The sequence below is a fragment of the Schistocerca cancellata genome, chromosome 11 (genome assembly GCF_023864275.1).
Source record: "Schistocerca cancellata isolate TAMUIC-IGC-003103 chromosome 11, iqSchCanc2.1, whole genome shotgun sequence".
Lineage (NCBI taxonomy): Eukaryota > Metazoa > Arthropoda > Insecta > Orthoptera > Acrididae > Schistocerca > Schistocerca cancellata.
In genome coordinates, this window is record NC_064636.1 from 55,462,371 (window position 1) to 55,490,114 (window position 27,744).

Consider the following 27,744-nt stretch of genomic DNA (forward strand, 5'->3'; position numbering starts at 1 on the left):
CGAAAGGAACCTAATTGGTATACAGTCTGGTCCTAAAGACTTGCTTTTATTCAGTGATTTGAGTTGCTTCACTACTCCGAAGATATTTGCTTCTACGTTACTCATGTTGGCAGCTGTCCTCGATTCGAATTCTGAAATATTTATTTCGTCTTCTTTTGTGAAGGCATTCCGGAAGGCTGTGTTTAGTAACTCTGCTTTGGCAGCACTGTCTTCGATAGTATCTCCATGGCTATCACGCAGAGAAGGCATTGATTGTTTCTTGCCGCTAACATACTTCACATACGACCAGAATCTCTTCGTATTTTCTGCCTGGTTAAGAGACAAAGTTTCGTTGTGGAAACTGTTGTAGGCGTCTCTCATTGAACTCCGCGCTAAGTTTCGAGCTTGTGTGAAGGTTCGCCAATCTTGGGGATTTTGAGTCTGTTTAAATTTGGCACGTTTGTTTCGAGGTTTCTGCAAGAGTGATCTGACCCGTTTTGTGTACCAAGGAGGATCAGCTCCGTCGTTTGTTAGTTTATGTGGTATAAACGTCTCAATTGGTGCCGACACCATTTTTTTTTAATTTAAGCCACACCTGGTGCACACTTATATTATTAATTTGGAATGACTGGAGATTGTCTCTCAGGAAGGCGTCGAGTGAATTTTTATCTGCTTTTCTGGATAGGTATATTTTTCGCTAATTTTTCGAGGATTTAGGGATTATAATATTCAGTCTCCCTACGACAACCGTGTGTTCACTTATCCCTATATCGATTTTGATGCTGGTTATTAACTCAGGATTATTTGTAGCTAAGAGGTCAAGTGTGTTTTCACAACCGTTTACTATTCGCGTGGGCTTATGAACTAACTGCTCGAAATAATTTTCAGAGAATGCGTCTCAAGTCTTTTTGAAATAGCGCAGAAGAAACATGCAACTTCTCGTTGATCATTACATGATCTCGCTAAAACTCAGTGAGGTATTGATAATGGCATCTTTGTCATCTTAAAGGCGTTCTTCACTAACATCAACTCATTTATTTACTTATTTATGCATTTATTTTACCTGGCAAGATTAGGGCCTTCAGGCCCTCTCTTACACCTAACCAGGCATACCCAGATTCAACAAAATTTCAGTTTCTACTGAACATTAAGGACATATAACATGTTATACAGTATTAATGTTAAAGAAAAAAATAGAGATTATAAAAGTAGTACAATGATAATTATAACAATCAAAAAATAATTATAACAATCAAGAATAATAATAATAATAATCATGTCCAATGCCAAAGACATCTAACGCTCACGACTGTTACAGCATGTACACTCCTGGAAATTGAAATAACAACACCGTGAATTCATTGTCCCAGGAAGGGGAAACTTTATTGACACATTCCTGGGGTCAGATACATCACATGATCACACTGACAGAACCACAGGCACATAGACACAGGCAACAGAGCATGCACAATGTCGGCACTAGTACAGTGTGTATCCACCTTTCGCAGCAATGCAGGCTGCTATTCTCCCATGGAGACGATCGTAGAGATGCTGGATGTAGTCCTGTGGAACGGCTTGCCATGCCATTTCCACCTGGCGCCTCAGTTGGACCAGCGTTCGTGCTGGACGTGCAGACCGCGTGAGACGACGCTTCATCCAGTCCCAAACATGCTCAATGGGGGACAGATCCGGAGATCTTGCTGGCCAGGGTAGTTGACTTACACCTTCTAGAGCACGTTGGGTGGCACGGGATACATGCGGACGTGCATTGTCCTGTTGGAACAGCAAGTTCCCTTGCCAGTCTAGGAATGGTAGAACGATGGGTTCGATGACGGTTTGGATGTACCGTGCACTATTCAGTGTCCCCTCGACGATCACCAGTGGTGTACGGCCAGTGTAGGAGATCGCTCCCCACACCATGATGCCGGGTGTTGGCCCTGTGTGCCTCGGTCGTATGCAGTCCTGATTGTGGCGCTCACCTGCACGGCGCCAAACACGCATACGACCATCATTGGCACCAAGGCAGAAGCGACTGTCATCGCTGAAGACGACACGTCTCCATTCGTCCCTCCATTCACGCCTGTCGCGACACCACTGGAGGCGGGCTGCACGATGTTGGGGCGTGAGCGGAAGACGGCCTAACGGTGTGCGGGATCGTAGCCCAGCTTCATGGAGACGGTTGCGACTGGTCCTCGCCGATACCCCAGGAGCAACAGTGTCCCTAATTTGCTGGGAAGTGGCGGTGCGGTCCCCTACGGCACTGCGTAGGATCCTACGGTCTTGGCGTGCATCCGTGCGTCGCTGCGGTCCGGTCCCAGGTCGACGGGCACGTGCACCTTCCGCCGACCACTGGCGACAACATCGATGTACTGTGGAGACCTCACGCCCCACGTGTTGAGCAATTCGGCGGTACGTCCACCCGGCCTCCCGCATGCCCACTATACGCCCTCGCTCAAAGTCCGTCAACTGCACATACGGTTCACGTCCACGCTGTCGCGGCATGCTACCAGTGTTAAAGACTGCGATGGAGCTCCGTACGCCACGGCAAACTGGCTGACACTGACGGCGGCGGTGCACAAATGCTGCGCAGCTAGCGCCATTCGACGGCCAACACCGCGGTTCCTGGTGTGTCCGCTGTGCCGTGCGTGTGATCATTGCTTGTACAGCCCTCTCGCAGTGTCCGGAGCAAGTATGGTGGGTCTGACACACCGGTGTCAATGTGTTCTTTTTTCCATTTCCAGGAGTGTAGTCTCCTTGCGTTTCAACGCACTTGGTCCATCGTTGAACAAGCTTCCTGATGCCCTGAAAAGAGAAGGTTCTCGGATGACCTGCGAACCAGGAATGCGCCGTCCGAGGCAAACCGACGGCCCCTTAATGACTGTTTGAGTGGAACCAAGAAGTGATAGAAAGGACGAGATCGGGACTATACGGAGGATGACCCAGTACTTCAAATTTGAGTTTCTGGAGCGTTTCAGCAGTGTGGGCAGCAATATGCGGACGGGCATTGTCATACAACACAACACCTTTTGACAGCAATCCTCGGCGTTTGCTGCGAATTGCAGGCTTCAGCCTGGCAGTAAGCATCTCACGGTAGCGTACACTGTTTATTGTTGTGACCCTCTCCCCATAATGTTACAGTGCTCGACCTTGTGCGTCCCAAAAAACCGTAAGCATCAGTTTTCCTGCGGACCCTTGGCTCTTGAACTTTTTCTTGCACGGCGAATTTGGATGTTTCCATTCCATACTCTGCCGTTTACTCTCCGGCTCGTAATGATGGATCCATGTTTCGTCACCAGCAATGATCCTGTCTAACAAGGGAACCTCCCCATCGCATCCCCCCTCAGATTTAGTTATAAGTTGGCACAGTGGATAGGCCTTGAAAAACTGAACACAGATCAATCGAGAAAACAGTAAGAAGTTGCGTGGAACTATGAAAAAAATAAGCAAAATATACAAACTGAGTAGTCCATGCGCAAGATAGGTAACATTTAGGATAGTGTGAGCTGAGGAGCGCCGTGGTCCCATGGTTAGCGTGAGCAGCTGCGGAACGAGAGGTCCTTGGTTCAAGTCTTTCCTCGAGAGAAAAGTTTTATTTTCAGACAATTATCAGAGTTCAGCCACTCACACATAATCAACTTCACTGTCCAAAATTCCAGGACATGTTCAGATTTCCTTGGACATATGCAGGATTTGACGGTTACACGGAAAAATTTGAAAACGTTAGAAACATATGTTTTGACAGAGCACAGAGAAAACTGTGCGACTGTGAAACTGTTACATTCATTTGTTGCGGTTTATGTGACACACTCTTTTATCACTTTTTTGGGAGTGATTATCACATCCACAAGAAAACCTAAATCGTGCAAGGTAGAAGAATCTTTTTACCCATTCGCCAAGTGTGCAAGTTAGGTGGGTCGACAACATATTCCTGTCATGTGACGCACATGCCGTCACCAGTGTCGTATAGAATATACAAGACGTGTTTTACTGGATCAAATGTTCTCGGTTCCCATTGGAGAGGCACGTCCTTTCGTCTACTAATCGCACGGTTTTGCGGTGCGGTCCCAAAACACAGACACTAAACTTACTACAGTGAACAGAGACGTGAATGAACGAACGGACAGATCATAACTTTGCACAAATAAAGTAAGTAAACTTTTCGCTCGAGGGAAGACTTGAACCTATCGCTCCGCAGCTGCTCACGCTAACCACGGTACCACGGCACTCCTGTGCTCACATCCTCCTTGATATTCCCTGTGTTGCCCATGCACTGCTCAGTTTGTATATTTTGCTTATTTTTTCATAGTTGCATACAACTTCTTCCTGTTTTCTCGATTGATCTGTGTTCAGTTTTTCAAGGCCTATCCACTGTGCCAAATTATAACTAAATCTGAGTGGGGTGCGATGGGGAGGTTCCCTTGTAAGTTGTCCCCTTCGTTACCATACCGATCCAAATGTTTTTTGCACAAGCGCGTTTGTTTATGCGACTGTGTGGTTTTTTTTTTGGGACTCTTCTTGCACAAAGTTTATGAAATCCAAGTCTGCTGTGGATGATTTCGTAGGCAGAACCGTGACTAATATTCAGACTTCGCCAATAGTTAATTGTCTGTCTAAGAGAATCATTTCACGTGGACGCTCAGTCGTTTCTTCATTTGTGGCGGTAAACGGTCGTCCGGCTCCTTGATCGTGCGTAACACTTGTGCGACCATTTCGGAATTTTTCAACCCATTCGTAGACACTTCGTTGTGGCAAAACACTGTTCCCGTACTGTACCGAAAGTCTTCGGTGAGTTTCCGCCCCTGATACGCCTTCCGATCAAAAAAAAAAAAAAATAAAAAAAATAAAAAAAAAAAAATGGATCTCTGAACGTTGCTCTTCTTTGGTGCAAATAGACGACAGAGCAGCCATGATTAACAACACGGCAGCGATAACGAAACTAACCTAGCAGCTTGAAAATTGCAAAGATATAACAACAAATAAACAAAGCATGCGACATCAACGTAAAACGACAGTACCACCAACATAAACAAAAATATAACTAAATTGCGGATAATAATTGACTTACCCTCGTAGAAACACTCCTACCAACTTCCGCTTATGTCGTAAAACTTGTTCTAAGAGCTGTGATTTTTTTTCTGTCAGTGTATTTTGTAGACAGTATCCACATATACCAATGAATGTACCCACACAATTATGTAATCGCATGGTACATAGTTCAGAAGCTATGACTTCACAAAAATTGTGACACATGAAATGCTAGCTTTTGCCTAAAAAGGAGTTGAAAGTACTTACAGTGTACTCATCCAGCGTTAGACAACAAGGGAGGGGTATGGGGGGGGAGCACAGCACAAAATGTGTAAAGAATAGATATTTTTTTGAAAAAAAAAGAATTTCCGAATCATCCAGGAAAATGTCTAATGCAGTTTATTTATTTATTTACGTGTCAAGTTCCGTAGGACCAAATTCAGGAGCAAATCTGTAAGGTCATGGAACATGTCATTACATGAAATTACAACATAAAAGTAGTAACAGATAAAAATAAAATGTTTATCAACCCGAAAAAAGTTAATCCATAAGTTTAATACAGCAAGGATCAGCTTAATTTTTTAAGGAACTCCTTAACAGAATAGAAGGAGTGACCCATGAGGAAACTCTTCAGTTTCGATTTGAAAGCGCATGGATTACTGCTAAGATTTTTGAATTCGAGTGGCAGCTTATTTAAAATGGATGCAGCAGTATACTGCACACCTTTCTACACAGGAGTTAAGGAAATCCGATCCAAATGCCGGTTTGATTTCTGCCGAGTATTAGTTAAAGCTGTTTATTCTTGGGAATAAGCTAATATTGCTGACAAGAAATGACAGTAACGAATATATACACTGACACGCCAATGTCAAAATACACAGACTCGTGAACAGGGGTCAACAAGACGTTCGTGAACTTCACCACTTATTGCCCGAACCACCCGTTTTTGAGCCAAAAATATTCTTATAGAATGGGAAGAGTTACCCCAAAATACAGGGTGATTCAAAAAGAATACCACAACTTTAAAAATGTGTATTTAATGAAAGAAACATAATGTAACCTTCTGTTATACATCATTACAAAGAGTATTTAAAAAGGTTGTTTTTCACTCAAAAACAAGTTCAGAGATGTTCAATACGGCCCCCTCCAGACATTCGAACAATATCAACCCGATACTCCAACTCGTTCCACACTCTCTGTAGCATATCAGGCGTAACAGTTTGGATAGCTGCTGTAATTTCTCGTTTCAAATCATCAATGGTGGCTGGGAGAGGTGGCTGAAACACCATATCCTTAACATACCCCCATAAGAAAAAATCGCAGGGGGTAAGATCAGGGCTTCTTGGAGGCCAGTGATGAAGTGCTCTGTCACGGGCTGCCTGGCGGCTGATCCATCGCCTCGGGTAGTTGACGTTCAGGTAGTTACGGACAGATAAGTGCCAATGTGGTGGCGCTCCATCCTGCTGAAATATGAATTGTTGTGCTTCTTGTTCGAGCTGAGGGAACAGCCAATTCTGTAACATCTCCAGATACTGTAGTCCAGTTACAGTAGCACCTTCGAATAAAAAGGGACCAAAAACTTTATTGGCTGAAATGGCACAGAAAACGTTCACCTTAGGCGAGTCACGTTCATACTGAGTTGTTTCCCGCGGATTCGCAGTGCCCCATATACAGACATTGCGACGGTTGACTTTCCCGTTAGTGTGGAAAGTTGCTTCATCACTAAACACAATCTTTGAAACGAAAGATTGATCTGTTTCCATTTGAACAAGGATAAAATCACAGAAATCGATTCTTTTAATCTTATCATCTGCAGACAGTGCTTGAACCAATTTCAGACGATAAGGTTTCATAACTAACCTTTTTCGTAGGACTCTCCATACAGTTGATTGTGGAATTTGCAGCTCTCTGCTAGCTCTGCGAGTCGATTTTCCTGGGCTGCGAACAAATGCTTGCTGGATGCGTGCTACATTTTCATCACTCGTTCTCGGCCATCCAGAACTTTTCCCTTTACACAAACACCCATTCTCTGTAAACTGTTTATACCAACGTTTAATACACCATCTATCAGGAGGTTTAACACCATACTTCGTTCGAAATGCACGCTGAACAACTGTCGTCGATTCACTTCTGCCGTACTCAATAACACAAAAAGCTTTCTGTTGAGCGGTCGCCATCTTAGCATCAACTGACGCTGACACCTAGTCAACAGCGCCTCAAGCGGACAAATGTACAACTAAATGAAACTTTATAGCTCCCTTAATTCGCTGACAGATAGTGCTTAGCTCTGCCTTTTGTCGTTGCAGAGTTTTAAATTCCTAAAGTTGTGGTATTCTTTTTGAATCACCCTGTATAGTACCATACGACATAAGTGAATGAAAATAAGTAAAGAAGACTAATTTTCGTGTCGAACGATCTCTCACTTCAGATACCGTTCGAATGGTAAAAAAGGCAGCATTAAGTCTTTGAACAAGATCCTAAACGTGGGCTTTCCACGACAGTTTACTATGTGAACACCTAGAAATTTGAACTGTTCAGTTTCAGTTATCATATTCCCATTCTGTCAAATTAAAACGTCAGGTTTGTTGAATTGTGTGTTAGAAACTTTAAAAACTGAGTCTTACTGTGATTTAGCGTTAGTTTATTTTCTACAAACCATGAACTTAGGTCATGAACTGCACTATATGAAACCAGGCCATTGTTGCACAAGACATCTTTTAGTACTGAGCTAGTGTCATCAGCAAACAGAAATAGTTTAGAGTTACCCATAATACTAGAGGGCATGTTGTTGCTGTGGTCTTCAGTCCTGAGACTGGTTTGATGCAGCTCTCCACGCTACTCTATCCTGTGCAAGCTTCATCTCCCAGTACCTACTGCAACCTACATCCTTCTGAATCTGCTTAGTATATTCATCTCTTGGTCTCCCTCTACGATTTTTACCCTCCCTGTTGCCCTCCAATACTAAATTGGTGATCCCTTGATGCCTCAGAACATGTCCTACCAACCGATCCCTTCTTCTAGTCAAGTTGTGCCACAAACTCCTCTCTCCCCAATTCTATTCAATACCTCCTGATTAGTTACGTGATCTACCCATCTAATCTTCAGCATTCTTCTGTAACATCACATTTCGAAAGCTTCTATTCTCTTCTTGTCCAAACTATTTATCGCACACGTTTCACTTCCATACATGGCTACACTCCATACAAGTACTTTCAGAAACGGCTTCCTGAAACTTAAATCTATACTCGATCTTATCAAATTTCTCTTCTTCAGAAACGCTTTCGTTGCCATTGCCAGTCTGCATTTTATATCCTCTCTACTTCGACCATCATCAGTTATTTTGCTCCCCAAATAGCTTGACTCCTTTGCTACTTTAAGTGTATCATTTCCGAATCTAATTCCCTCAGCATCACCCGGTTTAATTCGACTACCTTCCGTTATCCTCGTTTTGCTTTTGTTGATGTTCATCTTATATCCTCCTTTCAAGATACTGTCCATTCCGTTCAACTGCTCTTCCAAGTCCTTTGCTGTCTCTGACAGAATTACAATGTCATCGGCGAACCTTAAAGTTTTTATTTCTTCTCCATGGATTTTAATACCTATGCCGAATGTTTCTTTTGTTTCCTTTACTGCTTGCTCAATATACAGATTGAATAACATCGGGGAGAGGCTACAACCCTGTCTCACTCCCTTCCCAACCACTGCTTCCCTTTCGTGTCCCTCGACTCTTATAATTGCCGTCTGGTTTTTGTACAAATTGTAAACAGCCTGTCTCTCCCTGTATTTTACCCCTGCCGCATTCAGAATATGAAAGAGAGTATTCCAATCAACATTGTCAAAAGCTTTCTCTAAATCAGTTATATAAATAAGGAACAGGAGTGGTCTCAACACTGATCCCTGAGGCACTTCCCATGTGACTGTACCCCACTCAGACCCCACCGCACAGCCATTCTCAACATTGTGAATAATGACCTTTTCCTGTCTGTTGCTAAAGTAAGAGGTGAACCAATTGTGAGCTACTCCCCATATTCCGTAATGGTCCAACTTCTGGAGCAATATTTTGTGATCGACACAATCAAACGCCTTAGTTAAATCAAAAAAATATGCCTAGCACTCGATACCTATTGTTTAACCCATTCAGCACCCCACAGAGAAAAGAGAATATAGCTTGGCTCTGAGCACTACAGGACTTAACATCTGAGGTCATCAGTCCCCTAGAACTTAGAACTACTTAAACCTAACTAAGCGAAGGACATCACATACATCCATGCCTGAGGCAGGATTCGACCCTGCGACTGTAGCGGTTACGCGGTTCCAGACTGAAGCGCCTAGAACCGCTCGGCCACTCTGGCCGGCAGGGAATATAGCATTTTCAGTTGTTAAACGACTTCTAAAACCGAACTGTACATTTGATAGCAAATCGTGTGATATAAAATGATCAATTATCCTTACATATACAGCCTTTTCAATAACCAGATTGTTGCCCATAGCCAAACCCTCAACCTGCTGATATAGGTTCCATTTTCGGCAAGGTTTCATTTTATGGCCCTTACTTTTTCTTGTGTATATCAATGACCTTTCATCAGCAACATTACCAGATGCCAGGTTAATTTGTTCGCCAATGATATAAACATTGCAATGAATAGCAAATTAAGTGTAGTCTTAGAAAGATGAGCTAATAAAATATTTTTGGACATTAATCACTGGTTCTTAGCCAATTCCTTATCACTAAACTTTGAAAAAACACACTACATGCAGTTCAGAACTTGTAAGGGGTGTCCCATGAGTGTATGTCCAACATACGATGACAAGAAGATAGAAGAAGTGGACAGTGTTAAATTCTTGGGATTACAGCTTGATAATAAATTCAACTGGCAGGAGCACACCACAGAACTGCTGAAGCGTCCTAACAAATCTCTACTTGTAATGCGAATTGTGTCAGACATAGGGGATATAAAAATGAAAAAGCTGGCATACTATGCTTACTTTCATTCCATTATGTCATATGCGATTATTTTTTGGGGCAATTCATCAAGCCAATCTAAAGTTTTCCTGGCACAAAAACGTGCAGTAAGAGTTATACGTGATGTGAACTCAAGAACATCCTGCAGAAGTCTGTTTAGGGAACTAGGGATACTAACTACTGCTGCCCAATATATTTATTCTTTAATGAAATTTGTCATTAAAAATATATCACTTTTTCAAACCAACAGGTCAATTCATGGAATCAATACTAGAAATAACAATAATCTTCACAAGAATTTAAAGTTACTTAGTCTTGTACAAAAAGGTGTGTGTGCATTATTCAGGAACACACATTTTTAATAACTTGCCAGCAGCCACAAAAAGCTTAACAACCAATGAAATTCAGTTTAAGAGAAGCCTAAAGTATTTATTGTTGGCCAACTCCTTCTACTCCATTGATGAATTTCTCAGTAGAACCAACTGATATATATATATATATATATATATATATATATATATATATATATATAACTTCTGCACAATTTCAGTGCTGTGATGTGTTCATTGTAAATAAGTGTGTGTGTGTGTGTGTGTGTGTGTGTGTGTGTATGTGTGTGTGTGTGTGTGTGTGTAAGTACAATCTAACTTCTGCACCATTTCAGTGCAGTAATGTGTTCAATATAAATAAGTATTGTAGTAGTTGTATTACACGTTTATTACCTCATAAATAAATAAATAAACTTTTTTTATTTTAAATTCAGTGCATTAGTATTTGTAAAATAATTCTTTCATGAAGTGTTCATTAAAAAAGGACTATCATTCTACTTGGGACCTGTGGAATGGTATTTATTTGAGTTGTAAATATTTATCATGTATTGTTGTTTTTCTGACATGTTCCAATCGTGGAGGACCTCCTCACTACGGACCAATTGGAATGGAAGTAAATCTAATCTAATCTAATCTAATCTATACTGTGTTGTGTGTTGCCAGGATGAGCAGCAGAAGGTGGCGGATGCGAAGATCGAGGAGGTGTGCGGAAACATGTCGGATCTGCCGCGCATCCGACTCACCACCAAGAAGCTGCTCAAGGGACACCTCAACAAAGTCAACTCGGTCCACTACAGCGGCGACAGCAGGTCAGTCGCACCACACCTGCTCGACACCTGGCTGTCACACTGTAGCGTCCTGCCCAAAGACCGCGTTGTCTCCACTCTGTGGCCGCCATCTTCTCCATCCAGTGTTACCCCTTGCAAGATCCCCCCGCTTCTACTGTTATTACTCAGCTTAGCCGTGAGTCCGTAGAGGGTGGTATATGTGACGTACAGTATAACTGGTCAGCATTTCCACCCGGAATTTGCGAGTGTAAGTCGGACCTTGCTCGATCCGCCTCGGTGGGTCGTGTCGTCGGACTTCCTCCTACCTGTGCAGCTCTCGTAAGCGTCGTCCCGTGCAGATTCTTCATTAGCGCATTGGATGTCTCTGTCGGTGGAAGCTAATTACCTGAAATTGCTGTAGATCAATTTTGGAGTCTCTACTTACTCGAAATTAACATTCAGAATGCCGTAATGTCACTTTTATTCCTGTTAGATCAATAATGAAACACTCGTGTCACAAACTACTCGAAACCGAGAGCACGGCTACCATCGAACAAGACAGGAAGAGCTCTTAACGCCGACTGCCGACTTTGGCGCGCAGTCCGTGTCTCTTACTAGTTTCGTCACAGTTCGTGGATTTCCGATCAAGTTCGTACTTAATAAGATATGCATTTGTTAATGAACGGGTGTGAATTTTAACGAGGCAGAATTATGATAAATAGTTTTAAACATCCAGAGGCTCCTCCTAGTATTCGTGTTGTCATAAATGACTTCAGTTATTAAATATGAATAAACAAAATGGGTGACTTTGGCGCCAAGACGGCGGTACATCCCGTCACGTATATTTCCCAGGCTGACGCTTGTTGCTACGGTCCAGCGCCGAGCCCCACCCAACTACGCGCGACGTATGGTCGCTTCGTCGCCTAGCCGGCCAGCGTGGGAAATGCCCTCCGGTTCATGGCCGGCTATGAGCTACAGCACTTTCTAACTATCGTGAATACATCAACGAGAGACAATAATTTATTAAAACTGTCTTCCTCACGTAAGAGGCACCTTACACCCTTCCGTCGGTATTTTTTTTTTTTAGTCATCACTCTTCTGACTGATTTGATGCGGCCTCTCACGATCACGAATTCCTTTCCTGTGCCAACCACTTCATCTCAGGGTAGCACTTGCAACATACATCCTCAATTATTTGCAGAATGTATTCCAATCTCTGTCTTTCTCTACAGTTTTTGCCCCCTACAGCTCCCTCTCGTACCATGGAAGTCATCCCCTCATGTTTTAACACATGTCCTATAATCCTGTCCCTTCTCCTTATCAGTGTTTTCCACATATTCCTTTCCTCTCCGATTCTGCGTAGAACCTCCTCATTCATTACCTTATCAGTCCACCTAATTTTCAACATTCGTCTATAGCACCACATCTCAAATGCTTCGATTCTCTTCTGTTCCGGTTTTCCCACAGTCCATGTTTCACTACCATACAATGCTGTACTCCAGACGTACATCCTCAGAAATTTCTTCCTCAAATTAAGGCCGGTATTTGATATTAGTAGACTTCTCTTGGCTAGGAATGCCCTTTTTGCCATTGCTGGTGTGCTTTTGATGTCCTCCTTACTCTCTCCGTTATTGGTTATTTTACTTCCTAGGTAGTAGAATTCCTTAACTTCATCTACTTCGTGAACATCAATCCTGATGTTCAGTTTCTCGCTGTTCTCATTTCTACTACTTCTCATTACCTTCGCCTTTCTCCGATTTACTCTCAAACCATACTCTGTACTCATTGCGCTGTTCATTCTATTAAGCAGATCATGTAATTCGTCTTCACTTTCACTCAGGATAGCAATGTCATCAGCGAATCATATCACTGATAACCCTTCGCCTTGAATTTTAATTCCGCTCCAGAACCATCCTTTTAGTTCCCTCATTTTTCCTTGATGTAGAGGTTGAACAGTAGGGGCGAAAGGCTACAAATGTTCAAATGTGTGTGAAATCTTATGGCACTTAACTGCTAAGGTCATCAGTCCCGAAGCTTACACACTACTTAACCTAAATTATCCTAAGGACAAACACACACACCCATGCCCGAGGGAGGACTCGAACCTCCGCCGGGACCAGCCGCACAGTCCATGACTGCAGTGCCTTAGACTGCGAAAGGCTACATCCTTGCCTTAAACCCTTTTTAATACGAACATTTCGTTCTTGGTCACCCGCTCTTATTATTCCCTCTTGGCTGTTGTACATATTGCATGTGACCCGTCTCTCCCTACAGCTTACCCCTACTTTTCTCAGAATTTCCAACATCTTGCACCATTTTACAATGTCGAACGATTTTTCCAGGTCGCCAAATCCTACGAACGTGTCTTGATTTTTCTGTAGTCTTACTTCCGTTATTAACCGCAACGTCAGAATTGCGTCTCTCGTGCCTTTACCTTTCCTAAAGCCAACTGATCGTCATCTAGAGTATCGTCAGTTTTCTTTTCCATTCTTCTGTGTATTATTCTTGTAAGCAACTTGGATGCATGAGCTGTTAACCTGATTGTGCGGTAATTCCCGTACTTGTCAGCTCTTGCCATCTTCGGAATTGTGTGGATGGTCTTTTTCAAATGGTTCAAATGGCTCTGAGCACTATGGGACTTAACTTCTGAGGTCATCAGTCCCCTAGAACTTAGAAATACTTAACCCTAACTAACCTAAGGACATCACACACGTCCATGCCCGAGGCAGGATTCGAACCTGCGACCGCAGCGGTCGCGCGGTTCCAGACTGTAGCGCCTAGAACCGCTCGGCCACTTAGGCCTGCGATGTTTTTCCTAAAGTCAGAGGGTATGTCGCCAGACTCCTACATTCTACACACGAACGTGAATAGTCTTTTTTTGCCACTTTCCACAATGATTTTAGAAAATCTGATGGACATTTATCTATCCTTTCTGCCTTATTTGATATCAAGTCCTCCAAACCTCTCTTAAATGACGATTCTAATACTGGATCCCTTAACTCTTCCAAATCCACTCATGTTTCTTCTTCTATCACATCAGACAGATCTTCCCTCTCATATAGGCTTTCAATGTATTCTTTCCACGTATCCGCTCTCCTCTGCATTTAACACTGGAATTCCCGTTGCATGCTTAATGTTATCACAGTTGCTTTTAATATCAACGAAGGTATTATTCTTGTAAGCATCTTGGATGCATGAGCTGTTAATCTGATTGCTCGCACTTGTCAGCTCTTGCCGTCTTCGGAATTGTGTGGGTGATACTTTTCCTAAAGTCAGATGTTATGTCGCCAGACTCATACATTCTACACACGAACGTGTATAATCTTTTTTTGCCACTTTCCACAATGATTTTAGAAATTCTGATGGACTCTTATCTATCCTTTCTGCCTTATTTGATATCAAGTCCTCCAAAACTCTCTTAAATGCCGATTCTGATACTGGACCCTCTATCTCTTCTAAATCGACTCCTGTTTCCTCTTCTATCACATCAGACAAATGTTCCCCCTCATATAGGCTTTCAGTGTATTCTTTCCACCTATCCGGTCTCCTCTGCATTTAACACTGGAATATCCGTTGCACTCTTAATGTTATCACTAGAGCCCGGATTTTAATGACGAGTCATATTTTTTTCTGAACTATAGGGTGAATTTTAGAACAATTTATACACAAATCTCGGCATTTTAGTGTCGAAAAATGTATTTTGATTGTGCATATAAAGTCATATTTCAACAAAGTTTAGTAATAGGTCAATTTGCGGCTAACTTTTAATATTCATATTTCCGTGAACTTTTGCCAAAAATGCATATACCGTTTTTCTCGTATCTTACGGGACACACGAATAAGAAAATGAATATGTTGCTCACGAGACAATATTTGACGTGCTATTATGAAAGATGAACAGATAAATTAGTACACAGCTTTATTTCTCAGGACCGTAGCAGAAAATCGTTGCACCACAAAAGTCGTTTCGCGAACATAAAACATTGTTGCGCAGAGTCGACAATACGTTCTCAGAGCCAACAAAGGCGGCTTCTGCCGTAATGATCATCGCAGTCGCACGGTTGTTCCCAGTAACCAGTTTGAATACAGCCTTTGCCTTGTTCAACACGCCTAAAGCAAAGTGCTCCGACAGCGTGAAGGTGCGAGGATATGTTCGAGAATTTGGAGAGAAGTTCTTTAGTACTGATAGCAAAATGCCCGCATCTCGTGGTCGTGCGGTAGCGTTCTCGCTTCCCACGCCCGGGTTCCCGGGTTCGATTCCCGGCGGGGTCAGGGATTTTCTCTGCCTCGTGATGGCTGGGTGTTGTGTACTGTCCTTAGGTTAGTTAGGTTTAAGTAGTTCTAAGTTCTAGGGGACTTATGACCACAGCAGTTGAGTCCCATAGTGCTCAGAGCCATTTTTTTTTTTGATAGGAAAATATTATTTTGTAATCTGTGTGAAGTTAAAAGTTAGTGCAGTAAAGCGCTTTAATTTGCAACAACACTGTAATACCGCTAAACACAGCAGCTGTGTGAAACGAAGTGCTGAAAATAACAGCAGGCAAACGCTGTTATTTGAACAGACAGGTCAATCGTCAACTGTGCAATCATTCTGCAAGGATTTGTGTGAGATGATGGTGTCCTGCAACATCCCATTTGAAAAGCTGAAGAATCCACGCTTCAGACGGTTCTTGGAGAAGTACACAACACATCCAGTTCCAGATGAATCCACACTGAGAAAGAACTATTTATCCGTATGCTACAATGATGTGCTCAACAAAATACGAATTACTACTGCTGAGCAAAAGATCTGGCTGTCGATAGATGAAACTATGGATATTAGTGGGCGATATATTCCAAATGTTATTGTTCGTGTTCTAAAAGTTGATGGCCCTGGAGACATGTTCCTACTAACGTGTGAAGCTCTCGACAGAGAAAACAATTCTACGATTGCTATTTTGTTTGACAACTCTCTGAAGCTACTGCTGCCGGATGGTGTGAAAAGAGACAACGTTTTGCTGCTTGTAACAGATGGTGCTTCATATATGGCTAAAGCAGATTCTCTACCCCAGTATGGTGTACGCCACTTGTCTTCCACATGCGATGCACAGAGTTGACGAAGAGGTGCGGTCAAATTACCCTGACGTGGACAAATTAATTTCCTGTGGCAAGAAAATCTATGTGAAGGCTCCGCTACAGGTGCAGAAATTCAAGGAACAAGCATCTTCAACGCCCCTCCCACCTAAACCTGTTCTTAGACGATGGGGTTCTTGGCTTAATGCTGCTGAATATTACTGCATCAACTACACCCAAATAAAGACAATCTTCTGTGAGCCTGATAGGGCTGAATCAAGTGCTATCAAAATTGTGAAAGAAGTTTTTACTGATATATTGTCTCGAAACTAGGCATACATCAACGCCAGTTTTTCAGTGATATGAAAAGCCATCAAACGACTGGAAGCTGTTAGCACTCGGCAATGTGAGGCCCTGAGTATTGTGCAACATGTGCACATTGAGTTGGGTCGAGCTCGTGGCCATGTGGCTGACAAAGTGAAAACCAAATTGCGAAGTGTTCTCCAACGGAATCCTGGATAATCTACACTGTGCAAAATTAGTGACAGTCTTTCAGGGAATGCCGCAACATTTGAAGATACTGAAACAAAGCTGACCTCCAGTGACCTGGCTGCCTTCAAATACGCCCCAGTGACGTCTTGTGAAGTGTAGAGGAGCTTTTCCAAGACAAAACTATCCTCAGTGACAACCGTAGATCTTTGACAATGGAAAACCTGAAAATGCATCTTGTGATCCAGTGCAACTTTGCAGACACTGATGATTGACAAACGGTATTAAATAATGTGAAACGCTTTGAATACTATGCAGAAATCAAAACATTCCAGAATGAGATTTCCACTCTGGAGCAGAGTGTGCGCTGACATGAAACTTCCTGGCAGATTAAAACTGTGTGCCGGACCGAGACTCGAACTCGGGATCTTTGCCTTTCGCGGGCAAGTGCTGTAAAGTTTGGAAGGTAGGAGACGAGGTACTGGCAGAAGTAAAGCTGTGAGGACGGAGCATGAGTCGTGCTTGGGTAGCTCAGTTGGTAGAGCACTTGCCCGCGTAAGGCAAAGCTCCCGAGTTCGAGTCTCGGTCCGGCACACAGTTTTAATCTGCCAGGAAGTTTCAATAAAAACATTGTTTTACTGTAACATCCTGGCAGATTAAAACTGTGTGCCCGACCGAGACTCGAACTCGGGACCTTTGCCTTTCGCGGGCAAGTGCTCTACCATCTGAGCTACCGAAGCACGACTCACGTCCGGTACTCACAGCTTTACTACTGCCAGTACCTCGTCTCCTACCTTCCAAACTTTACAGAAGCTCTCCAGCGAACCTTGCAGAACTAGCACTCCTGAAAGAAAGGATATTGCGGAGACATGGCTTAGCCACAGCCTGGGGTATGTTTCCAGAATGAGATTTTCACTCTGCAGCGGAGTGTGCGCTGATATGAAACTTCCTGGCAGGAAGTTTCATATCAGCGCACACTCCGCTGCAGAGTGAAAATCTCATTCTGGAAACATTGTTTTACTGTTTCGATAGATGATCTTTTCATTGTACTTTGTGTTTAGAAAATTAAACATTCAGACATTCAAAAAATAGGTGCAAATTAGCCACAAACCCTACAGAAAGAAAGAACTATACTTACAATATTTCGATAAGTGAATTTTGTATTACTTTATGCTGAATAAAAAATCAAATAAACAAACAAGATTGCTTTAAATAAACTTCTGTTAAGTCATATTTTATTTTTAAGGTCATATTTATGTAAGTTTTAGGTCATAAATGCTTGCATATTTCACTGTTTTTTAGATAATTAAAATTTGGGCCCTAGTTATCACTGTTGCTTTTAATGTCACCGAAGGTTGTTTCGACTTTCCTATACGCTGAGTCTGTCCTTCCTACAATCATTTCTTTTTCGATGTCTTCACATTTTTCCTGCAGCCATTTCGTATTAGCTTCCCTGCTCTTCCTACTTACACTCCTGGAAATGGAAAAAAAGAACACATTGACACCGGTGTGTCAGACCCACCATACTTGCTCCGGACACTACGAGAGGGCTGTACAAGCAATGATCACACGCACGGCCCAGCAGACACACCAGGAACCGCGGTGTTGGCCGTCGAATGGCGCTAGCTGCGCAGCATTTGTGCACCGCCGCCGTCAGTGTCAGCCAGTTTGCCGTGGCATACGGAGCACCATCGCAGTCTTTAACACTGGTAGCATGCCGCGACAGCGTGGACGTGAACCGTATGTGCAGTTGACGGACTTTGAGCGAGGGCGTATAGTGGGCATGCGGGAGGCCGGGAGGACGTACCGCCGAATTGCTCAACACATGGGGCGTGAGGTCTCCACAGTACATCGATGTCGTCGTCAGTGGTCGGCGGAAAGTGCACGTGCCCGTCGACCTGGGACCGGACCGCAGCGACGCACGGATGCACGCCAAGACCGTAGGATCCTACGCAGTGCCGTAGGGGACCGCACCGCCACTTCCCAGCAAATTAGGGACACTGTTGCTCCTGGGGTATCGGCGAGGACCATTCGCAACCGTCTCCATGAAGCTGGGCTACGGTCCCGCACACCGTTAGGCCGTCTTCCGCTCACGCCCCAACATCGTGCAGCCCGCCTCCAGTGGTGTCGCGACAGGCGTGAATGGAGGGACGAATGGAGACGTGTCGTCTTCAGCGATGAGAGTCGCTTCTGCCTTGGTGCCAATGATGGTCGTATGCGTGTTTGGCGCCGTGCAGGTGAGCGCCACAATCAGGACTGCATACGACCGAGGCACACAGGGCCAACACCCGGCATCATGGTGTGGGGAGCGATCTCCTACACTGGCCGTACACCACTGGTGATCGTCGAGGGGACACTGAATAGTGCACGGTACATCCAAACCGTCATCGAACCCATCGTTCTACCATTCCTAGACCGGCAAGGGAACTTGCTGATCCAACAGGACAATGCACGTCCGCATGTATCCCGTGCCACCCAACGTGCTCTAGAAGGTGTAAGTCAACTACCCTGGCCAGCAAGATCTCCGGATCTGTCCCCCATTGAGCATGTTTGGGACTGGATGAAGGGTCATCTCACGCGGTCTGCACGTCCAGCACGAATTCTGGTCCAGCTGAGGCGCCAGGTGGAAATGGCATGGCAAGCCGTTCCACAGGACTACATCCAGCATCTCTACGATCGTCTCCATTGGAGAATAGCAGCCTGCATTGCTGCGAAAGGTGGATATACACTGTACTAGTGCCGACATTGTGCATGCTCTGTTGCCTGTGTCTATGTGCCTGTGGTTCTGTCAGTGTGATCATGTGATGTATCTGACCCCAGGAATGTGTCAATAAAGTTTCCCCTTCGTGGGACAATGAATTTACGGTGTTCTTATTTCAATTTCCAGGAGTGTATTTCATTTCTCAGCGACTTGTATCTCTGTGTTCGTTGTCATACCATATGTATGTACTTCACTTCACTGTCGCATTACACTGTGGTGAAAAAAGTCATGGGATACCACCTAACATCGTGTCGGTCCTCCTTTTGCTCAGAGCAGCAGTTCGACATGATATGGACTGAACAAGGTGTTGGAAGTCCCCAGCAGAAACATTGTGCCACACTGCCACTATAGTCGTCCATAACTGTGAAAGTGTTTCCAGTGCAAGATTTTGGGGCCTAAACTGACCTCTCGACTACATGACATGAATGTTCGATGGGTTTCATGTTGGGCAATCTGTGTGGGCAGATGATTCGTTCGAATGGTGTGTAATGTTCTTCAACCCAATCACAAACAACTGTATTGATTGGCGACTCCATGGAGTGCTGTGTGTACAACGACCATATATGTTAAATTAAAAGGAAAGTCGGCGTTGGCCGTAATATTGATGTTTTATTGATGGCAGAATCGATTTTCGATCACATAGTGATCATCTTCAGTGCTGGAAGTTAAAAAAATTTTTTTTTACATAGCTATCAGAGAGTAAAAACAAAAAACCATAAATACACCTGAGTATAAACCAACTGTTGGAAAGAACATACCTGATATGTACGAATTAAGCTCATAGACATTGGTATCATGTTATCTACAACCAAAACTGAGAAGCGATCACAATATCTGAAGCCACTGTTTGCATTCACCTGTACAGCAGACCTCGGTGTGACCATCATGATGCTGTAAACAGAACCTGGATTCATCCGAAAAAATGACGTTTTGCCATTCGTGCACGCAGGTTCGTCGTCGAGTACACCGTCACAGGCGCTCTTGTCTGTGATGCAGCGTCAAGGGTAACCGCAGCCACGGTCTCTGAGCTGATAGTCCACGCTGCTGAAAACGTCGTCGAACTGTTCGTGCAGATGGTTGTTGTCTTGCAAACGTCCCCATCTGTTGACTCAGGGATCGAGACGTGGCTGCACGATCCGTTACAGCCATGCGAATAAGGTGCCTGTCATCTCGACTGCTAGTGATACGAGGCCGATGGGATCGAGCACGGCGTTCCGTATTACCCTCCTGAACCCACCGATTCCATATTCTGCTAACAGGTATTGGATCTCGACCAATGCGAGCAGTAATGTCGCGATACGATAAACCGCAATCGCGATAGGCTACAATCCGACCTTTATCAAAGCCGGAAACGTGATGGTACGCATTTCTCCTCCTTACACGAGGCATCACGACAACGTTTCACCAGGCAACGCCGGTCAACTGCTGTTTGTGTATGAGAAATCGGTTGGAAACTTTCCTCATGCCAGCACGTTGTAGGTGTCGCCACCGCCACCAACCTTGTGTGAATGCTCTGAAAAGCTAATCATTCGCATATCACAGCATCTTCTTCCTGTCGGTTAAATTTCGCGTCTGTTGCACGTCATCTTCGTGGTGTAGCAATTTTAATGGCCAGTAGTGTGTTATTAAAATATTCAGAGTGAATCGTTATTTCGGTATAATTTTGCCACATGAGTGAGCTGTATCCAGATATGCAAAAGTAGTGCAATGGAGTAAGTAAATAAGAAGTGCTACCAGTACAAAGTGAAACCTACTTCACAGAAATGACGATACGAATTGAACGGTTCTGCAGTGGAACACCTAAGGTAACGGTCAACACTCAACAGTAAGAAATATCCTGCCTGTATAGAAATTATAAGATTGCTCATAATTAGAGACTGTATGAGCCCCTAGAATGGCCACAGCAGTGTGTTGCGTACGCGCTGGTAGTGACGTGTGCAGCAGGTACCGGAGTCTTTGTTTATGATGTTGTTGCTGTGTTTGTGTTGGCAGGCACGCGGTGACGGGCTCCCTGGACGGGAAGCTGATCATCTGGGACACGTGGACGGGCAACAAGGTGCAGATCATACCACTGCGCTCCTCCTGGGTCATGAGCGTCGCCTTCTCACAGTCCGGCAACTTCGTCGGTGAGGACAAAATATCAGAAGTACAGGATCATGATTCTGATAGCAAATTCTGGCCAATGCCTGCTCTCACACTCTCTCTCTCACACTCTATCTCTCTCTCTCTCTCTCTCTCTCTCTCTCTCTCTCTCTCTCTCTATCCACAGTTTCACCATGAACTAACCCAACACATGTATATATCTATATCTCTTGGACAAATACCAGGGTGAAATTTTATATATACGAGTTTTGGAACTTTAATAGTGGCAACTATTTATTTAAGCTCGTACAAAATAGATACGTATTTCAAATTTATTGGCGACTCCATGTTGTCTTGTGCACTATGACCAGATAACAGGTATACTTGAAAAAAGAGACAGCATTGGTCGTATATTTTTTACTATCGCAAAATCGATTTTCTGTCACTGAGTGACCATCTTCAGTGCTATATTGTATAACTTAAATTAGGATGCACTGTTGTCACTAAGCTGAGTCTATGTGATTGCCGTAAGCTTAGTGACAACAGTGCATCCTAATTTAAGTTATACAATATAGCACTGAAGATGGTCACTGAGTGACAGAAAATCGATTTTGCGATAGTAAAAAATATACGACCAATGCTGTCTCTTTTTTCAAGTATACGTATTTCAAAGTTTTACTGACCTTCAAAGTAGTCACCAGCATTGTGTGTAAGCCGCTGCCATCGACGTGGAAGTCGTAGGATACTCTTAGCAGTGCCAGTTGTGTTGACAGTTCGAGCGGCGCGGTCTATTCAAAATGGTTCAAATGGCTCTGAGCACTATGGGACTTAACATCTATGGTCATCAGTCCCCTAGAACTTAGAACTACTTAAACCTAACTAACCTAAGGACAGCACACAACACCCAGCCATCACGAGGCAGAGAAAATCCCTGACCCCGCCGGGAATCGAACCCGGGAACCCGGGCGTGGGAAGCGAGAGAGCTACCGCACGACCATGAGGTGCGGGTGCGCGGTCTATTGCCCGACGAATTTGTAGCAGTTCTGAAGCGAATGTCGTGAAATGTTTCCTTCAGTTTAGGAATCGAGTTGAACTCCCGACGGCTTAAGTCAGAGGAGTGCAGTAGGTGGTATAGCGCTTAGCAGCCCCATCAGTCAAACAAATCAGTAACAAACTGCCTATTGGCTTCTGTCTCGGGTTCTTCGGCCGACGTTCTTCTAATGATTTTTCTGACGTTTCGCCAGCACGAGTGGCTGGCATTGTCAAAGCTTCACCCTCCATTGCCGGTGGTGAACTGGCCGTATATTGCGCAAACATGGCGTAAAGACGATTTTCAAACCGACAAGGAAGATCGAAGAGTGTCTTAGATCGGCGAAGGAGAAAAGAGACCCACTTGCAATGTGGGGAATATACCGTATACCATGCACATACGGAAAAGTTTATGTCGGAATGACTGGACGATCAATTAACACCAGGATCAAAGAGCACAGGCGACATTGCAGGTTGGGGCAGGTTGAGAAATAAGCCGTGGCAGAGCACGCACTGAATGAGACCGACCACGTAATAAAATTCGCCGACACGGGAGTTCTGGCTGTAGAGAAGCACTATCACACGCGCTTGTTCAGAGAAGCTGTAGAAATACAAAAACACGCGAACAGTTTGAACAAGAAAGAGGAAAGCCTTAAGGTAAACGGATCTTGGCTTCCCGTACTGCAGCGAACGACCGTCGCAGGTAGCAAGAGGAGAACCGCACCGGAAATGACCGCGGAGAAGCCCTCGGACGTTGGCGCTCCAGGTACATATAGTCTGCGCCCGCGAGCTCGGCTCCAGTTCACCACCGGCAATGGTGGGTGAAGCTTTGACAAAGCCAACCACTCGTGCTGGCGAAACGTCAGAAAAATCATTAGATGAACGCCGGCCGAAGAACCCGAGACAGAAGCCAATAGGCAGTTTGTCAACAAGTGGCCACGAAAGGCTCAACAATTTTGTAAATCAGTAACAGCTTGCACTGTGCGTACTTGAGCACTGTCGTGCAAAATGATGGTCAGGTCCTGCAGAAAGTGTCAGCACTTCTGTCTCTAAGCTGGTCGTTGGTTCTGTTCCAAAAATTAACAGCTTAGAGACAGAAGTGATGATACTTCTGCGGAGTAGGCGAGGTGGACCGTGTAAAAATGACTATACATTCCGAAAAGAGGCAATTAAAATTTCTTATTTTTATTCGGAAGATGTTGTAATAATGGTTCAAATGGCTCTGAGCACTATGGGACTCAACTGCTGTGGTCATCAGTCCCCTAGAACTTAGAACTACTTAAACCTAACTAACCTAAGGACATCACACACATCCATGCCCGAGGCAGGATTCGAACCTGCGACCGTAGCGGTCGCGCGGATCCAGACTGTAGCGCCTAGAACCGCTCGGCCACTCCGGCCGGCTGTTGTAATAAATACAATATTGTATTACTAATTGTTTTAGTCCAAACAATTCTATCTGTTTATTATAAATATTGGTCAAAAATGTTCTTTCCTAGTGAGTTGTTGGTTTTGTTCAAATGTTAGCCTATCTTCCTCTGACCACAGCAATTACACTTATTGCCTAATGTTGAAACGGAAGGACACTGTATCCAATCGTCATTTTTATAAATTTCCTAATAGATTTCACCAGACTCAAAACATTCATCCCATTCATCAAAAAGTTAGTTTAGTAATCTTCTACAAAGTCTGCATACAATGAACATGGTGAGCTGTTTGCACTATTTTTATTTGTTAGGTTCGTCAGACTGTTTTTCCCTTCACTAGTACTTTCCTTTGGCCATATTTCTGTGCCTTTTTTCTGTTTCCTTTCTTTTCTTGTCCCTCTTTTCCTCTACAGTTTCAATATTTTCATCAGAGTTTAGTCCTTTGGGTACAGTTGCTGGCTTCCATATTGAAGTTCATGGTTTTACCAACGAATGAAATGATCGTATCGCATTGTTGGCCGGGAGGCCCCATCTGGGGAAGTTCGGTCGCCGTATTGCAAGTCCTCTTTAGTTGACGCCACTTCGGTGACTGGCGCGTCAATGATGATGAAATGATGATGAGAGACACAGAACACCCCGTCATCACGACGCAGAGAAAATCCCCAACCCCGCCGGGAATCGAACCCGGGAAGCGAGAACGCTACCGCAAGACCACGAGCTGCAGACTTTACCAACAGAACGAACAGGTGATATTTCTTCCAAAAGTTTTGTCTTTGTTAGCTTGGGAGTAGTCAGTTTTGAGGTGGTAATGTTAGAAGTTTTAGATTCAGTGAAGGAATTTGACTTTTGGAGGTAACATTGGTCTTTTGAATTGCTTAGGATCAGCAGGTCTTTTGGCCTGTCTGTGGGGTTCTGCTCTTACATTTGTTGACACACACGTGTCTTCCGACAGATAAACATAGTCTGAGACTTCAGTGAGATTATTTCACATGCCTAGAAAGTTAAATTAAATTGTGCTCCATCTCTCTCACGTTAAAACAAGTGGCCCATCTCTCCCAAATAACACTGCATGATTTGAATGAATGGGACCACTACGAGTGTTAGACTTCTTCGTTGGAGAACACGACCGGTTTCGCAAATTAAATTTGCACCTTCAGGAGCTTCACTGTACACGAAAGAATAAAAGAATATATGACTGGGATACTCTCTTTCTAATTCTGAAGGTGGCAGGGGTAAAATACAAGGAGCGAAAGGCTATTTAAAATTTGTATAGAAACCAAATGGCAGTTATAAGAGTCGAGGGACATGAAAGGGAAGCAGTGGTTGGGAAGGGAGTGAGACAGGGTTGTAGCCTTTCCCTGATGTTATTCCATCTGTATATTGAGCAAGCAGTGCAGTAAAAGAAAGAAAAATTCGGAGTAGGTATTAAAATCCATGGAGAAGAAATAAAAACTTTGAGGTTCGCGGATGACATTGTAATTCTGTCAGAGACAGCAAAGGTCTTGGAAGAGCAGTTGATCGGGATGGATAGTGTCTTGAAAGGAGGATATAAGATGAACATCAACAAAAGCAAAACGAGGATAATGGAATGTAGTCGAATTAAGTCGGGTGATGATGAGGGAATTAGATTAGTAAATGAGACACTTAAAGTAGTAAAGCAGTTTTGCTATTTGGGGAGCAAAATAACTGATGATGGTGGAAGTAGAGAGAATATAAGACGTAGACTGGCAATGGCAAGGAAAGCGTTTCTGAAGAAGAGAAATTTGTTAACATCGAGTATTGATTTAAGTGTGAGGAAGTAGTTTCTGAAAGTATTTGTATGGAGTGTAGCCATGTATGGAAGTGAAACATGGACAATAAATAGTTTAAACAAGAAGAGAATAGAAGATTTCGAAATGTCGTGCTACAGAAGAATGCTGAAGATTAGATGGCTAGATCACATAACTACTGAGGAGGTATTGAATACGACTGGGGAGAAGTTTGTGGCACAACTTGACCAGAAGAAGGGATCGGTTGGTAGGACTTGTTCTGAGACATAAAGGGATCACCATTTTAGTATTGGAGGGCAGTGTGGAAGGTAAAAATCGTAGAGGGAGACCAAGAGATGAATACACCAAGCAGATTCAGAAGGATGTAGGTTGCAGTAGGTATTGGTAGATGAAGAAGCTTGCACAGGACAGAGTAGCATGGAGAGCTGCATCAAACCAGTCTCAGGACTGAAGACCACTACAACAACAACATGAGATATTTAGCCATGCCAATAAAAGCGATAAGATCTATGTCTATTTACAGTCAGAAGATTAAGGTTTTATTTAATTAGGGTAAAGCCATTCCCGATATTTATATCCAGCTATTTATAATTTCTGACTCACGAATGTGCGAACGTCTACGACAAAGTATGTTGTGTGCTATGACCATCTCCAACCTCCATTGTAGACAGGCCGCTGAGGAAGTATTGCCTTTGCCGGCGCCAACTGACCGCTATCTGCAGCGATGAAAGCCACTGATGCGCCGTGTCGCAAATATTAAGAAGGTGAGATCGACTTTTTGAAACTGAATACGGTGATGTAAGTTAAGATCTCAAACATCACACACTGTAGCCTTTAACCCTGGTGGGCTCTCGTTTGCAAGTAATTGGCAAAAAAAGAAAAAAAAAGGGATTTTGTGTGACACCCAAGAGCATGAAAAAAAAGTTGTTTATTGCAGTTGCATTGTGTGGCATAGGGGATAAAACAACCATTTCACGTGTTATGGGTTCGAATCTTAAGAACTGTTTTGCTTTTTGCTTTCAAATCTTCATCGAAATTACTTTGATCATTATATTTATTCGTTTAATTAGGTTAAATGTAATTTTTTTATGTAGTCACATCATAGGCGCCATATTGGAGATGCTTAGAATAGCCATTACCGCCGTATTGATGACCGCGTGGGTCCAAGCAGACGGGTGGAATCGGACACTTCGGTAATCCCATACCCCTTACATGTGAACAGAATTGCTGAGGCTCTCCGTGGCCTGAAATAGTACCTCAGCATCGAGACCAGTAAAGCACCTGGGTTTCATGTTGGATCCCCGATTTACGTTCGATAGTGAGGTGGTGTCCACAGCTCGCGGTCTAGCGGTAGCGTTCTCGCTTCCTGCGCACTGGGTCCCGGGTTCGATTCCCGGTAGGGTCGGGGATTTTCCATGCCTGGGTGTTGTGTCGTCTTCATAATCATCAGACTTGGCCACTGTTTCTATGTTTCGATACAGTGTATCGATACCTGGAACTGTTTCAGTGTGTCGGAACGGCTATGGTTCACTGTTTCGAAACAGTGGTGTTTCATTCCGCCATTCCGCCCCTGTCTCGGATCTCGAGCCAGACACAGAAACTGTATCGTTGTTTCAAAATAAGACTGTTTCAGTCCACCTGCGACTGGAACGGAATAATTGTATCGAAACAGTGATGTTTCATTCCGGTCTGTGTCGGACGAGATTCAGGCTCTGCACAGGTACTGAAACACAACATAACACTTCATGAAACACTTTCAAGAGTGTCGAAATCTTTAGACAAGCAATAGCATGAAGCTTAAGATATCCGAAAATAAAGCTTCGTTTCCAGCTGACTGTCCTATTCCGAAATAGCGATACATCTGCTTTATAAACACTAACCAAACAATAAAACAACGCATACTATTCACATTCAAAATAATAAATATGTGAAAATCATTCAGTTAAATTACTCTTTTTTTTATAACATACGCTTCTCTGTTCATGTACAGTAATCATATTAAAAAACGCAAGTAAGACTACAACATTTTAAATAAAAAAAGGCGTAGAGTGACAGTTACTCGACATGTACAT

General features: G+C 43.7%; 1 protein-coding gene across 1 annotated transcript in view; it reads left to right on the forward strand.

The window, feature by feature from the left end:
* The window catches only part of LOC126108536 (guanine nucleotide-binding protein subunit beta-2), a 170,056-nt gene that overhangs the window by 59,579 nt on the left and 82,733 nt on the right, over nucleotides 1–27,744 (forward strand). The window contains exons 3-4 of the mRNA XM_049913821.1: nucleotides 10,960–11,105; nucleotides 21,358–21,491. Coding sequence (XP_049769778.1) covers nucleotides 10,960–11,105; nucleotides 21,358–21,491 — 280 coding nt within the window. The remainder of the gene's footprint in view (nucleotides 1–10,959; nucleotides 11,106–21,357; nucleotides 21,492–27,744) is intronic.